This window comes from Solea solea, chromosome 9 (genome assembly GCF_958295425.1).
Source record: "Solea solea chromosome 9, fSolSol10.1, whole genome shotgun sequence".
In the NCBI taxonomy this organism is placed as follows: domain Eukaryota; kingdom Metazoa; phylum Chordata; class Actinopteri; order Pleuronectiformes; family Soleidae; genus Solea; species Solea solea.
The window spans coordinates 3093571-3108201 of NC_081142.1; the positions used below are offsets into that span (position 1 = coordinate 3093571).

Genomic DNA, 14631 nt, shown 5'->3' on the forward strand with positions numbered 1-14631 from the left:
AAACACTACGTCATCCCACAAAGCTCCGCCCTCACGCTCTGCTTTCAACATTACCTCATCCCACAATCCACCGCGAGATTAAGAATCTTCTGGGTGGTCGATGGTCCAGGGGGTGGCGCCTATCTGAGGGCCGAACCACGCCCCGCGCGCGCGACACGCCCTCCAGCCAATGGGAGAGCCCCGTCATGACATCATGGTTATTTTTAGAGAGGCAGCGGCAGCAGATAAGGTTTGCCTCCACGCTGCTTCAGCTCACAGTTTATATACAACCAGAGACACGAGCGAGTCCAGCAGCTCAGTCACTCACCGACTCACTCGGAACTCTGACTCTGTGAAAGTGTCACAACTCGTCTGTGAAACATCGACCATCGCTCGCTCAGAGAAGTAAGTCCTGATTCCTGTGTCAACAAAGTGCGCACTCTCACTGTGGAAGAGAGGACACTTGGAAACCAGTGTTTTTCCCTCATCTGGGAAAAGGGAGAAGAAGAAGGGGAGGAAAGTTGTTTTTGTAGCTTAGTTTTTGGTTTCTCTTCTATGTATACCAAGATGGAAACTACTTTTTATGACGACTCACTCAACGCTTTCTCCCAGCGCGACAACGCCGGCTACGGGTACAGCAGCGACCCCAAAGCGCTGAAACACAACATGACACTGAACCTGTCGGACCCGACCGGCACCCTGAAACCTCACCTGCGGACCAAGGCTGCCGACATCCTCACCTCCCCGGACGTGGGCTTGCTGAAACTGGGCTCTCCAGAACTGGAGCGGCTCATTATCCAGTCCAGCAACGGTCTCATCACCACCACACCGACCCCGACCCAGTTCATGTGTCCCAAGAACGTGACCGACGAGCAGGAGGGCTTCGCTGAGGGGTTCGTCCGAGCTCTGGCCGAGCTGCACCACCAGCACATGCCGCCTCCGGCCAGTGTGAGCGTCACCTCAGCCGCACAGACCAGCGTCAACAGCGCGCTGCCGCCCGTCTCCTCTGTCGCCGGTGCCACCGTGTACAGTACCAACGCCAGTATACGCTCCGACTCACCGGTGTATGAGGACTTGAACACTTTCAACCCAGCCAACAGCTCGGTCTCTGCCCCAAACTACCCCACCTCAGCACCGACTATGTCCTTTCCCGCTGCCGCGCCTCAGCTTCCCCTCTACGGCCACCTCCCACGGCTCTCCGCGCTCAAAGAGGAGCCTCAGACTGTGCCTGAGATGCCGGGGGAGACGCCTCCTCTCTCCCCGATCAACATGGAGTCACAGGAGCGCATCAAAGCCGAGAGAAAGAGGATGAGGAACCGCATCGCTGCGTCCAAGTGCCGCAAGAGGAAGCTGGAGCGCATCTCCAGGCTGGAAGACAAAGTCAAGAACCTCAAGTCCCAGAACTCTGAGCTCTCATCCACCGCCAACATGCTGCGTGAGCAGGTGGCGCAGCTGAAGCAGAAAGTGATGAACCACGTCAACAGCGGTTGTCAGCTCATGTTGACGCAGCAGCTCCAGACTTTCTGAGCTGTTTGTCTGAGAGAAAAAGACTGTAGTTGAATGAGACGGACGCTTCCTGTGATAGTGAGTGGCTGTGTCTCCTGAAATCGAGGCGCGATTTTGGGGAGGATGTGGCGGACCACACTGACTGGCAGGACCGTGGGCCGCGCAAAAAGTTCCTGAGGGTGACGACGCGCTGCCCGGTGGCGCGTCCCGCAGAGAGGGGGCAACGCGGGACACTAACAGTGGCCATGAACCAGAGAGAGGGGGCATGGTAACAAGCAGGATATCTCTGTTTCTGTTTCGTGCTGTTTTCACAGAACTGGACTGGAGTGAACTTTTCTTGATTTAAGCCCAACTCTGCATGGACCTCATCACACCACCAGAGGACAAGTATTCAGTATTAGAGGATGTAACAACCTGCAATAGACATGTTACTCGGCCTCACTCATGGTTGTGTTGGCCAACTCAGAACTGACAAGTTGTAACAAAAGCTGCCAGACTTCTGACTTACAGTACAAAGTACTTTTGTTTTCTTAATTGTGAGAAAGTTGGAAAAGCTTCAAGAAATGACTTGTTTTATTTTCTAAAGCTGTTTAATGGGGTTTCACTCATTGTTATATGTATATAAGAACAACTTGGAGTACTTATGTTTACCATTTGTAATAAGAATAATGCAATTTTTTTTATTGTTTTGTTTCCTGAGCACTTCAGAAACGAATGGATATTTAAGAAAATAAAGCAGATGAAATGAAGCAATGTTGCCTCTGTGTTCTTGTACAAGTGTGGCAGAAAACTCAAGCAGTGGGTGTGTCATGTCAGGAGCTCAAACAATAAAACATGTTGCAACATGTTGCAAGAGCTGCGAGGTCCCAGTACCTCAAGGTAAATTCCATTAGTGTCGGTATTGATCCGGCCTAAGTGATTGTGTTACAGCTGACAGATCAGGCTCTCTGACAGAGGGAGGCACATTCTGCCAATTAAGAAAAAGACTTTGATTTGTTTGAAGAGTACACAAAACACTCATTGTTCTCCACTGGATGACACTGTAACACTACTGAATAAACCAAAGAATTTAATAAAACTACCAAAAGTTTCAAGCTTAAGAACCTACTTTAATCTCAACAGGAGGAAACTGCAATGTGTTTTTGATTAGTGGGAAAATGACAGACTGTCCTGGGATGTTGCACAAGTAGATTATACAACAACATGTCCTGTGTCATTTGTAAATAAAGAAATCCCCAGCATGGGAAGCAACAGTGTTGCAACTCAGATAAAGTATCACAGCTGAAAACCTACACTATTATTAACACGTTACTTAATATAATAATACTATTCTACATTCCCACCGATGGGGGAGTAGAAAAAAAGTCACATCTAGTGACTGTCACTGTGTTTATTGCCAGATTCTCAAAGAAAAAGAAGAAATAAACATTCCATATGTCAAAGTTTCTCTTAAGATCCTTTATTTATATGCAGATCACTACCAAAACTTTATAATTTAATTTTTATTCCATATATATTCCATGTATAAACCCAGGACGTTTCATCCACATTCTCCTTTTACTTTTTGAGAATCTGCTCAAAGACAGAAACACAGTAAGTGTGACCAAAAACATAACCTTGGCAGAGATATCATATTCTTCACTGTTAAATATACACTTTCTTTGCAGTTTGTATGTTTATTAAAAACACAGCACCACATTTTAAAGGTACAGTGTGTACAATTTAGCACCATTTATTGAATTTATAAATTAAAATAAACTAAGGTCATTTAGTTTAGCACAAGTTCATAAAACCTACAATTTACATAAAGCCCTTCAATAAATACAACACACATTACACTTAGACAGAAATGTTCTCAGATGACTGTTGTCAGCCATTCGTGTGTATTGTTCCTAAGCAAACACTAGAGGGCGACATAGACTGAGTTAGTTGTCAAATGAAACGTATAGTGGCTCTTTCTCTGTTTGTCTTCACACCACTGATCTCACTTTTTTTTATCTCATAAATGGTTACAATACAAGATAAAAACCTTCAAAGAAAATTATCATTATATTCAGTTTTATTAATGTATTTGTTTCTTTTTTTGTTTGTCCATTTTCATATTACACTTTACACCATTTTCTTGTAAATCCATAATTGATTTGTTGTTTTTTGAGGAAATTATGGGCTAAAGAAGAAACAGAATTACATTTGATTAAGTCAATAGACAATATAACAATTAAGGGACACAATAATAATGCATGCTGATAGATGTATATATGTGTTATTTAACGTACATAACGTAATTGTATTACATTATAACGGTACTTTTACTTTCACTCCACCTGCTCTCCTGCTGATTCCTCAAACTTGGGGCAACGTGACATCATTCCGGAAAACGGTGCCTTTCCCCACCATATAAGGAGAGGGAACACTCGGAAGATCTACGTCACAGCGGAGGGGGCGTGTCTTACGGGAAGTGAATCGACTCTGTAATCTCTGCATAATAAGGTGAGTCCTGATCAGCTAACGCAAGAGTGGCTCACTGCCCAAGGGCGAATCAATGAGAGGATTACCATCAGCATAGCAACAGCCTCCTTATTGGATGTTCAAACAACAACATAAAAAACACAAGACACAGATAGATTAAGATTATTGACAGAAATATACCTTAAAACGTTTTATATAAATGAAATATCCCAAACATTATTTATAAAGCACTTTTCAAACAACATCAGAGGACATTTGATGAGCTTTACAGCTGATTGACAACATTATAAAAAAACTTCATATTACATTCATATTATAAAGCAATCAACTATAGAAATAAACAATCAACACAGGTAAGGAAATAAAAAACATAGAAAAATGAAATACAATTACATATATGTATATATATATGTATATACATATATACATATATATATAATCACAAGTTAAATTGAATGAAGTCTAGTTAAATGGTCAATAGTCAAAAATTATTAAAACAAGATATGAGATATGAGTATGACATAACATTTTGATGAAAAAGAAGGTATAATGTTTAGAAAAATATTTGCAATAGCACCAATCATTATTATTTGAAATAACAACAATAATATGATCATTAGAACTACTCATTTATTATGAATAACAAAATAAGTACAGAAATAATTTGTAAAATTGGCAAATGATTAACCTAACTTCTATATTTCCAGACCTTTTATTTTGATTTGTGGTCTTTTCTTGTACGGAGAAACTTCAGGAGACATGGACCATGTTGTCCAATGTACAATTAGGTAGCACATGTATGTACTGTGTGCGTGTGCTGCCATGACGACCACGCTGCACCTCATAAAAACGAACCATGTGATTTGGTCACATAATCTCACAAAGGGCAGACAGAGAGTCTCAGAGTTTCCTTGAATGGTTTTTGTCTGTATTGAGTTGCTAGGTTGGAAGTGTTTTATGTGACAGTAAAGAATAAGACACACGCACACACACACACACGCACACAACAAGAATTTACTGCAGTGATCTGAAGGTTGGACAGCTTTATTAATCATGTATAATATGCTCAGAGGTTTTGATGCTCAAACAGTATCAAACTATATCAACCCATATGCAGTGGATGTGATCCGGTCAAAGAGAAGGGATCTGGTGTACGGGATCTCACACACTGAGGATCTTCTGGATCTACTGGTCACAGAGGGAGTCATGACGGCAGCCAAGAGATCCATTATTTTGACCATCGGTACCCGGACAGATCAGAACTCCAGGGTCCTGGACATCCTGGAGGCCAGAGGTGAAAGGGCATGTCGGAGGTTTTTCCATCCCTGTCTTATGCTGGCAGAGCCTGACCTTTATCAGCGAATCAGGACCTATGTGGAGCATGTAAACAAACACATCAAAGACACGAGGAGACAGCTGATTGGTTATTTGCTGGAGAAGGAAAAGGAGGGAATGGCAAGAAGAGGCACAAAGACTCTGGAGATTTCTCAAAGTTCATGTGATTCTGAGGCAAATGAAAGGTTTAGCAATGACAGTGACGACAGCGACCGTGTGCAAACGAAGAAAATTGAGGATAAAGCAGCGCAAGGTAAAGCAGAAAACCTGATGTACATGATTGCTACAGACGGGGAGCTGGTACTGCTGGAGGAGATGTTAGACGACACCAGCGTTAACACTGTCACCTCCTCCGATGAGACTCTTTTACACATAGCGGCTAAACATGGGCATCTATCCATCACTGAGCTTTTGATCCGTAAAGGAGCCAGAATTGACCTGGAGGATAACAGCGGTCACACTGCTCTTCATGAGGCAGCCAGCAGGGGTCACACCGAGATAGTCAGGAGCCTCTTAAATGCCGGGGCCCCCATCTACTCAGTGGATCTCCACAATAAAACTCCTGTCCACCTGGCAGCAGAAAATGAGCACCATGATTCAGTGAAAGTGCTGGTGGAGGAGGAGGAGCAGCAGACTGAGAGACAGTCTCAGGACACGTTTCTGCACATGGCAGCCGTGGAAGACAACTGGAGACTGGCTGAGCTGCTGCTGCAGAGCGGGGCCACTGTAGATGCCAGAAACAACCACAATCAAACAGCCCTGTTTTGTGCAGTTGCCAGGGGCAACGAGAAAACTGTGACCGTCCTTCTTAATGCAGGAGCTAAAGTTGACTATGACGTCATAAATGAAGCGATTAAACACACTCAGGAGTCCATTCTTCACCTGCTGCTTGGTGAGGTTTTCAATCATAATAATGTTATTTCCTGAGTTATTGTGCAGCAGTCGTCCAAGTGTTCACGCCATGTTTTCTCTTCGAACCACAGCTAATGCCAAAGGAGCTCTGAGTGAAGAAGTGCTGGGCCCGGCTCTCTTCTCAGCTATAAAACAGAACCAACATGCAATGGTCACTGTTCTGACGGACAGTGGTGCAAACGTGAATGTGTGTGACAAGCGGGGATACACCCCTCTCCTGTTGTCAGCTGAGCTGGGACACACTGAAGTCTTCAGGTAAACTGAGAACACGCCTTTCTTCAGTGTACATTAAAGTCTTAGTTGATGAAATAGCGTCAACACACAGTTGAACAGTAACCTAATACGCTGCCTCGGTGTGTTCATTGATAACTTATTGTTTTTCTTCATTCCAGAGTGCTACTAGCAAAGCAGGCCAAAATAAACGCTACCTTATCTGACCTCTCCTCGGCTTTACACCTGGCTGTTCACAGTGGCAGTGTGCCCATAGTCCAAACACTGCTGGAAAAGGGATTAGACCCCAACATAACTGGACCTAAAGCCCAAAATCCTCTACACCTGGCTGCTCAGTGCAATAGATGCGACTTGGTCGGCGTGTTGGTGAAAGCTGGAGCACAGGTAATTAACAGCAACCCACGAGTGTGTATCGTATGTCTGACGTTTATTAAAATTCATTTGGACAGTGGTGCTGTGAGTGTGAGAGTGGATGGTTGTTTGTCTCTGTATGTGGCGATGGACTGGTGACCTGTCCAGGGTGGACCCCACCTTTATGTCAGCAGGGATTGGCACCAGTGACCCATGACCCTCATGTGGAGGATAAAGCGGTAGAAGATGGATGGATGGATGGATGGATGGACAGTGGTACCAACCCCGAGTATTTTTGATATGTCTGTTTAATCCGATGACTTGTGTGCCATTTCTGTAGGTAAACGCAGTGGCCCAGGATGGACTGACCCCGCTGCACTTAGCCAGTCAGCATAACCATGCAGACACCGTGATCCAGCTTCTTCAAAACAAGGCGGATTCAGGCCTGAAGGACAGGCAGGGGAGGACTGCGCTGCACTGGGCAGCCTCCTCTCATGGAGGGAGCAGAGTGGTGGACTTGCTGCTGTCGGCCAAAGCCGACCCAACTCCCACTGATCACGAGAAAAAAAGTGCCCTTCACCTGGCGGCCATGGCAGGGAATTTAAAGGCTGTCAATTCACTGTTGTCCCGCAAGGCAAAGGGAGACGCCAAAGACATGGACGGCTCCACGGCTCTACATCACGCAGCATCTGGTGGTCACGCCAGCGTGGTTTCAGCTCTTCTACGCTCACTGAACAAAAAGGGGATCGAGGAGAGGAATGCATGGAGGAAAACAGCGCTCCATGCTGCAGCTGAGAAGGGCCATGACAGCGTGGCTGTGCTTCTGCTGGAGGCCGGGGCAAAGCTCAACACTACAGATCACAGTAAAGACACTCCTCTGCACTGTGCTGCCCGAGGTGGACACCAGGAGGTAGTAAAGAGGCTTGTAAACTGGGGCCAGGCGGGACAGAGGAAGGGGAATCTGAAGGCGACAAATAACGTGGGCAAGACACCACTGCAGGTGGCAGAGAGTGGAGACTCACCAGAACATGAGACTGTGGCAACTTTACTGAAGAGGAAGATGTTTCTCATCAAGTAGGAGAAGAGAAGATGTGAAAATGAAAGGAAACCTCAGTGAAATGAATCTTATATCTACATTCAACAACTCTTTTCTGTATTAAAAACAACTCCTCATCCTAATGGCTCATTGTTTGCTTACAGTTAGTTCATACATAGCTTGTTTCATGGTTGTGATTCAAATCAATTGTGTTGTAATGAAGTCTTGTTAAGCTTCGGTTGGATATTTAACAAACCTTAACATTAAAAGATACAAAAGGCAAATTTTTCCCATGATTTAATGACAGTGTATGTGGTTTAACATCAAAGTTATTAGCACTCTTGCCTTTGCAGGAAGAAGACTCGGGTTCACGACCTGGTTGGAACAAGGGTCTTTCTGCATGGAGCATGTTCTCCACATGTGTTCTCGGGTTTCCTCCCATGCAGATTTGGGGATTAGTTCAATTGGACACTCTAAATTGACCGTGAGTGTGAGAGTGAATGGTTGTTTGGCTGTTGGTATAATATGAATGAATTTACTTCATCAGTATGCACAATTATGTGGAAAGATTTAATTTCTCCTCAAAGGAATAAGCCTTTTTCAATTTGTGAGCTTACAGACGTGTTATGGAAAAAAGTTTCCCCATTAATATGCAAACACTAACCTCATAGTGATTCCACACCCAGCGTAAAGTGTGACTTTTCCCTCCAGCTAACGTATGGGGTTGAATCATAACTGGTGAGATTGGAGACACTGTCATTTCACATTCATATCATATCAACATTATTTTGTAACCGTTTTCATAATAGTTATCATAATCATGCTTATGGCTAATGAGATACTGTTGTAAAGGTGCAATTACTTCTTTGTTGAAGCTTGTGTGCTTGAAAGTTGCTCTGAAGAGCATTCAGATTACATGTTGGTATATGGCACACACACACATGTGGTTTCTACTTCTTTGTAGGTCATGGTAAAATACGGATATTTTTATTTAGCCACATGTGGGGCAAAAAGATGCCCAGAGTTCCGTTCATCAGTGTTTTGCAGCCAAGTATCAGGTCTGTTATAGCGTCATTTAACAAAACAATATTTAGACTACTGTTTCGTTTAAAACAAAAGTATTAGCCAACTTAAAAATAATAAAGCAAGTGATCAACCAAACAAATCGTTTAACTGTTTATTATTATTATTACTTTCATTACTCTGTCTTTGTGTCATTTTTTGTTGCAAGACCAAAGGCGTTCATTGGAATGGAAAAGTGGTGGTGGAGGAGGAGGAGGAGGAGGAGGAGGGTGCGATGTTTAATTAAGTTCAAATGTATCTGTGACAAAACATGTATTACAAAATCCCACCATCACCTACTTAGTTACTCAGTGGTTTTGGTGATAACACTTCGTTGGAAATACCGATGCCTCATTAGAACATATCTATATCTATATCATATCTATCAAACTATAACTGCAGAGACCACACAGCAACCACAAGTGCCAGCATACATTACAGATTAAAATAGAGAAGCAAGTTAGAAATAAATACCATGTATTTAATGTTAATCATTGTAAGTGGAGGGCAGAGTAGTAATGATTATGGTTAATGTTTAATATAAAGTAAAAATAAAGTGCTAAATCCTATGTTCATTCCATCTTCACTAGATACAACGTGTTACACATGGAGTGATCTTCATAAAGGAGATACTTTTGCCAGCTTCAAACACCTTCAAAGGAAATATAACCTCCCTGATAACAACTTTTTCAGATACGTACAAATGAGAGATTATATAACAAGTCATTTTATAGGATTGGAAACTAAAAATAGATACATAATTGATGACTGTCTTGAAACAACACCATACACAGACCATTTCATTTCTCATATATATGACACTCTAATATCAACAACCACTCCTTCTTCTGAAGGTTTTAAGGCTAATTGGGAAAAAGACATGGGTATCAGAATTCCAGATGATACCGTATATGGAAAGAAAGTCTTGAGTATTCACAAATGCTCACGCTCAAGCTCTAGACACTGTGTGATACAATTAAAAATATCCCACAAACTCCACTATTCCAAGGTGAAATGACAGTATATATCCAACCATCTCACCCATGTGTGGTAAATGTCATTCCACAGAGGTAACTCTTGCACATACAGTAGTTTTGCACTATGGCCCAGAGCTGCATCCTTCTGGTCCAATATCTTTAAAGTTATTTCAGATATTTTCAATGTTTCTCTAACTCCGGCAGTGTTGATAATTATCCTTGGTGTTGCTGAAGTACTAAGAAAACTAACCAAAGCCTGGCAGCAATTCATATATTATTTCCTCATCACAGCGGAAAAAAAATCTACTTCTTATGTCGTGGAAACAAGCAAAAGCCCCTAATTTTAATATGTGGCTACGAGACTTAATAAACACATCACATCTAGAAAGGATAAGAATACTAAGATAAGAATACTAACCCAGAAACTAAGTCATAACGCACTTTACTATACAGTTACATACGACAAACAAAATATTTGAATGGGAACAGGAAATGTTTATGAAATAAACAAGATTATGAGGGAAGATAGAATAGGTTTGTTAAACTACCTCCTCTACATTCACCACTTAATTGTAAGTATACTCTTATTGTTTCCTTCTATTGTGTATTGTGTATTCTTTTGTGTATTTTTACTGTTTTTTCCCCTCTCTTGTTTCCTTCTTTACAAAATACAACTCTGTAAACTCTACAGTATAAGATACGCATATATTATCCACTCTACCTCTGTGAATGTATGGTAGTATCATTTTATGTTTTACTTTATTATTTTCTTTCATTTTGTATTTGATGAAAATAAGCACTAATACTGTGGTTCACCGTGTACTGCACATGTTTCTTTACAGCTACTATAGCTCTTTACGCGTTATTGAAGTTGTTCTCGCGATATTTCACACGAGAGCTCTGTGTGTCACATGACATTGTTTGGTTCTTGGTGCTAGGTGCTAGCCACCACCACGGGTTAGCTTGCCTGGCGAGTGGCGATGGCGAGGAATGAGGAGAAGCAGCAAGGCAGACTGAACAGACTGTGGCTTCAGAAGGAGAGGGAAGGTAAGCAGCGCGTTAACAACAGAAGCAGCAGACAGTTAATATTATATATTAATATATTAATAAAAAACAGCCTGTGGCGATAACTAGCTGTTAGCCACTACCGAAGCTACAAAACAATAACAGCATGACCCTTCTTGTACAGAGGGACGCCTCAAAGATGTTCATGACCGCAGACCCAAGCTGGTAAGAGATACATTATTAATTGCTATTAAATATGTTAAAGCTTCTCCTTTAATAATCTGCACTAATTAACTACAACCAAACGTTCACAGTCCACTCTCAATTCAGCTTCATCTGTCAAAAAGTGGATTCCCAGCATCAAGAATGAAATAGAGTATTATCTGCAAGTAAGTCAATCTTTTGTATATGTGTTTGTATTAAACAATAAAGCAGCCACTTTATTAGGTACAGTTAAGGTTTACTCCCTTATGCTTACAGAATTAAGATTAAGATCAGAATACCCTAAATTAACTGTCATGTTCAGGAAACCAGATTGGGATGTTTTTAGCTTTGTGACACCAGCAGATGCCTCATTGCAAATGCACATATCGGATTTATCTACACATATGAATGAGACTTGAAACCAGTCTGACCATATCAGAATCCTTTTTCCTGCTTACACTTTCATTGGTCCGTTCTGAACTGTGGTCAAACTATCTGAATTTTAACGCCCTCCTTTCAAATGCTTTCACAGTAAAAAGCCTGTGATCCAATTACTCTGACTAATTTGTCAGGACATTCAAAATAAAACCCTGAGAGCACAAAGACCACGTTTGAAAGCGCATTTTTGAATTGGAAAAATAATGAAAATCCTCACAGCTATATTTCAGAGACCTAATAACGGGACTTTCAGCAACTGTATAAAGAGAATCCTCAGGAAATTATGAATAAGAATGAATAGGTTGAGTTCAGCACATCGATATCTACTAGTGTACTGGATATCAGACAATTTACTTCTGACCTGGGTTATGTTAAGGACATTTATGACTATTACCATATTGTAAATCAGACATTTTTACTGCAGTTTATGAGAAATTTCAAGTTAAAGGTCCCACCATTGCCCTTTTTAATTGAAAAAATATCAACTTTGAGATGCCATAAAAAAAAGTAAATTTTCCAAAAGTTCTGGCCAGGACTGAAAAGTTAGTCTGGAACCCTGTGGGATGTAGAGATCAGAATTGATCTTGCACCATGCAGTAGTGTCTCAAAAATATGTTTGCACAGCATAAACACTGCATTTGAACAGGTGTACCTAATAAAGTGGTTAGTAAATGTAGAATGTGATGTGATTGTTGGAGTTTGCTAATGACCTCACTCTCACGTGTTTGTCTTTTTTTCTCTCAGCAGTCCCAACTGTCTCATTATCCAGAGAGGAAGATAGCCGAGTTCCAGCTGTGCGTTGAGGCTCTAGAGAGAGAATATAAAAGGTTCATCACCAAACTGCGAGTACTCGACCCCTCCTGTAAACATAAGCCCTGGACACCTCGGGCATACTGCAAAAGAAGAGCGGAGTCAGAAGACACTCAGAGAACAGGTTAGTGTCAAAGGTGACTCACCTCTCACACATACTGCAAATGCTGTCATGAGATGACGTGAGGCTGTTCCTACACTATTCATGTCATGGATCCAGTCGGTGTATTTACCTTGCATTTCTGTAACCCTAACCATGCAGACCTTAAATTCTCATTATCTACACTCTGGTTTATAGTGAAAGAAGCTCGGCACAGTGAGTCCCAGGAAAACAGTGGTGAGTGGAGTGGAACTAAGAGTGACTTGACCAGCAGTTTGGGAGGATGTTACAGACCTCTCAGCTGTTCAGTGGGCAGATGTCAAACCTCTGACCCCATCAACCTGACGTCAGAAACCTCAGAGACAGACCAGAACCAGCCGCTTTCCTTTGACCAGACGAGGCTGGCAGTGGCCATTGCTGCGTTCAGAGGACCCTCAGTTGAGCTCAGCTCCCCTCAAACGCAGAACCTGGCCAGAGTTCTACAGTCGGGCCTGCCAAATCTCACCAATCACCAGTCAGTCAGGCAAATATGTTCATCACTGAACAGAGACACAGAGGAAGATGGTGGGACATCAGTGAGTCTGTTGTCCACTCAGAAAAGTGTTGTCCAAGAGTGTAAATCAGACTGTGAGGAGAAATCATCAAACACAAGCACAGCAGTGGAGAGGACTGGTCAGTTACTTGGTTTAGACTGTTACTCCTCCTCTGATGACGACTGTGACACACCACCATGACATTTAAAAGTCTAACGTCCGCTGTTTTCTTCATTTTTGCTGCACATTGAATCAGTTTAATGAAGTCTCTTGTATCCTGTGTTCATTCAAAAGCTTCATAGGTGCTGATGGTTTGTGTGCACTACAACGTTCTGAGAATTACAAGTAAAGAGGGATGAGTCATTGGCAATTATATTTTCCAGCTGTCAGTGGCAAACTCTGCCAACAGGTTCCCTCTCACTCTAACTCCCAGTGAGATTTCTGCATCGGTCAGCGGGTAGTTCGCTCTGACTGGTTACAGGTTTGAATGGTGCCTTCTCCTCACTGTATTTGTCCTATTTTTCCATAAATGTTCAATTGGATGAAGATCAGGACTCATAGAGGATCATTTTCTTAACCATTCTTGGTCTTACTGAAAACAGCACCTTACCTACTGTGAATGTCTTCAGATGTTTTCCTTGTCTTTTTGCCTGCCACCAGCAGAGTATGTTTGTAGGTCTTTACATTTTCTCTAGCGTTGTACATGTAGATTTGGTAGAAGAACTTTCATACAAGAGGATATATTTATGATATACTTATTTTAGAAAAATGTGATCTAATTGGTTAATTAAAAAAAGAAAAAAGATAAGTTTCAATTTCAACTTAAATCCCCTCTCACAATTTCTGCTACATAAAAGATAAATGTGTGTCACCGTGACCACAGGTGCCTCCATTTTGCAGCCGAAAGGGGAACGTGAGAAACCCGAGTAATTGATAGAGATACTTGCTGACTCAGTGATTCATATAAGTCTCCTGTGTGTTCATAATAACTGAAGCAGCTCTGAACATGATCTGGTTAGACCCCACAGTTCACCCTCCCACTTAACCCACTCTGTGGTGCTGCTACTGCTACTGCTACAGCGAGGACCGCTTTCAGCATGACACTTCTGGGAAACAGGCACATCAGCTTCTAGAAAGTAGACACTCTGCAGTTTATGGTTAAGTCTGACGTAGTTCCCTCTAAAGCTTTGTTTGCATGTTGCACGGTGGAGTTCCCATTGACTCTGCATGAGCCTGGAAAAATGAAACTAAACTGTCGAGAGCAGGTGACTCCGAGAGAATCCTTTGCATTTACCAAAATACACACACCAAAAAAAAAGAAGTAACAATAGACTTAGATCCAACAATTGTAGATCCAGAAGAAGGCAGAAATGCAACATTATAGATGCCAGCTGCTATATCTATAATCATGTATAACCAATCTACCAAAAAAGCCACCATTAAATGAGTTGCTTTAGCAATTCTACAGTGAGAATTCGGTTAAATTGTTGTTCAATCACTTTGTAGGAACATGCCCAAATACAGGAAATGTGTTTTTAGTGTGACCTGAAAGGGTGGTCATGTTTGTCCTACTAATTCCTAATTCATCTTGACAAATGTCTGCTATGAAAAAGGTTTATTACACCAGGTTTATTCGATACATGCTTGTATGAGTTAAATTCATTGACAACTTAATAATAATAA

The 14631-nt window shown here is 42.0% G+C and overlaps 3 protein-coding genes across 4 annotated transcripts; all 3 read left to right on the forward strand.

Annotated features, from left to right (window-relative positions):
* Nucleotides 1–241: 241 nt before the first annotated feature.
* On the forward strand, nucleotides 242–2234 carry jun (Jun proto-oncogene, AP-1 transcription factor subunit). Its single transcript, XM_058637371.1, has one exon. It carries the CDS (start codon nucleotides 535–537, stop codon nucleotides 1504–1506), a length of 972 nt encoding a protein of 323 aa, XP_058493354.1. The 5' UTR covers nucleotides 242–534; the 3' UTR covers nucleotides 1507–2234.
* Nucleotides 2235–5007: 2773 nt separating this feature from the next.
* caiap (CARD- and ANK-containing Inflammasome Adaptor Protein) lies at nucleotides 5008–8209 on the forward strand. Its single transcript, XM_058638952.1, has 4 exons — nucleotides 5008–6181; nucleotides 6273–6456; nucleotides 6594–6816; nucleotides 7124–8209. The coding sequence occupies exons 1-4, from the start codon at nucleotides 5008–5010 to the stop codon at nucleotides 7859–7861; spliced, it is 2319 nt and encodes a 772-aa protein (XP_058494935.1). The 3' UTR covers nucleotides 7862–8209.
* Nucleotides 8210–10755: 2546 nt separating this feature from the next.
* si:dkey-86e18.1 (uncharacterized protein LOC557342 homolog) lies at nucleotides 10756–13214 on the forward strand. Of its 2 annotated transcripts, none has more exons than XM_058638521.1 (5): nucleotides 10756–10905; nucleotides 11048–11088; nucleotides 11178–11252; nucleotides 12250–12439; nucleotides 12614–13214. In XM_058638521.1, exons 1-5 carry the CDS (start codon nucleotides 10839–10841, stop codon nucleotides 13147–13149), a joined length of 909 nt encoding a protein of 302 aa, XP_058494504.1. In that variant the 5' UTR covers nucleotides 10756–10838; the 3' UTR covers nucleotides 13150–13214. The 2 variants fall into 2 exon arrangements, with proteins under 2 accessions (XP_058494504.1, XP_058494505.1); XM_058638522.1 differs by having other exon boundaries at nucleotides 12253–12439.
* The last annotated feature ends 1417 nt before the right edge of the window (nucleotides 13215–14631 follow it).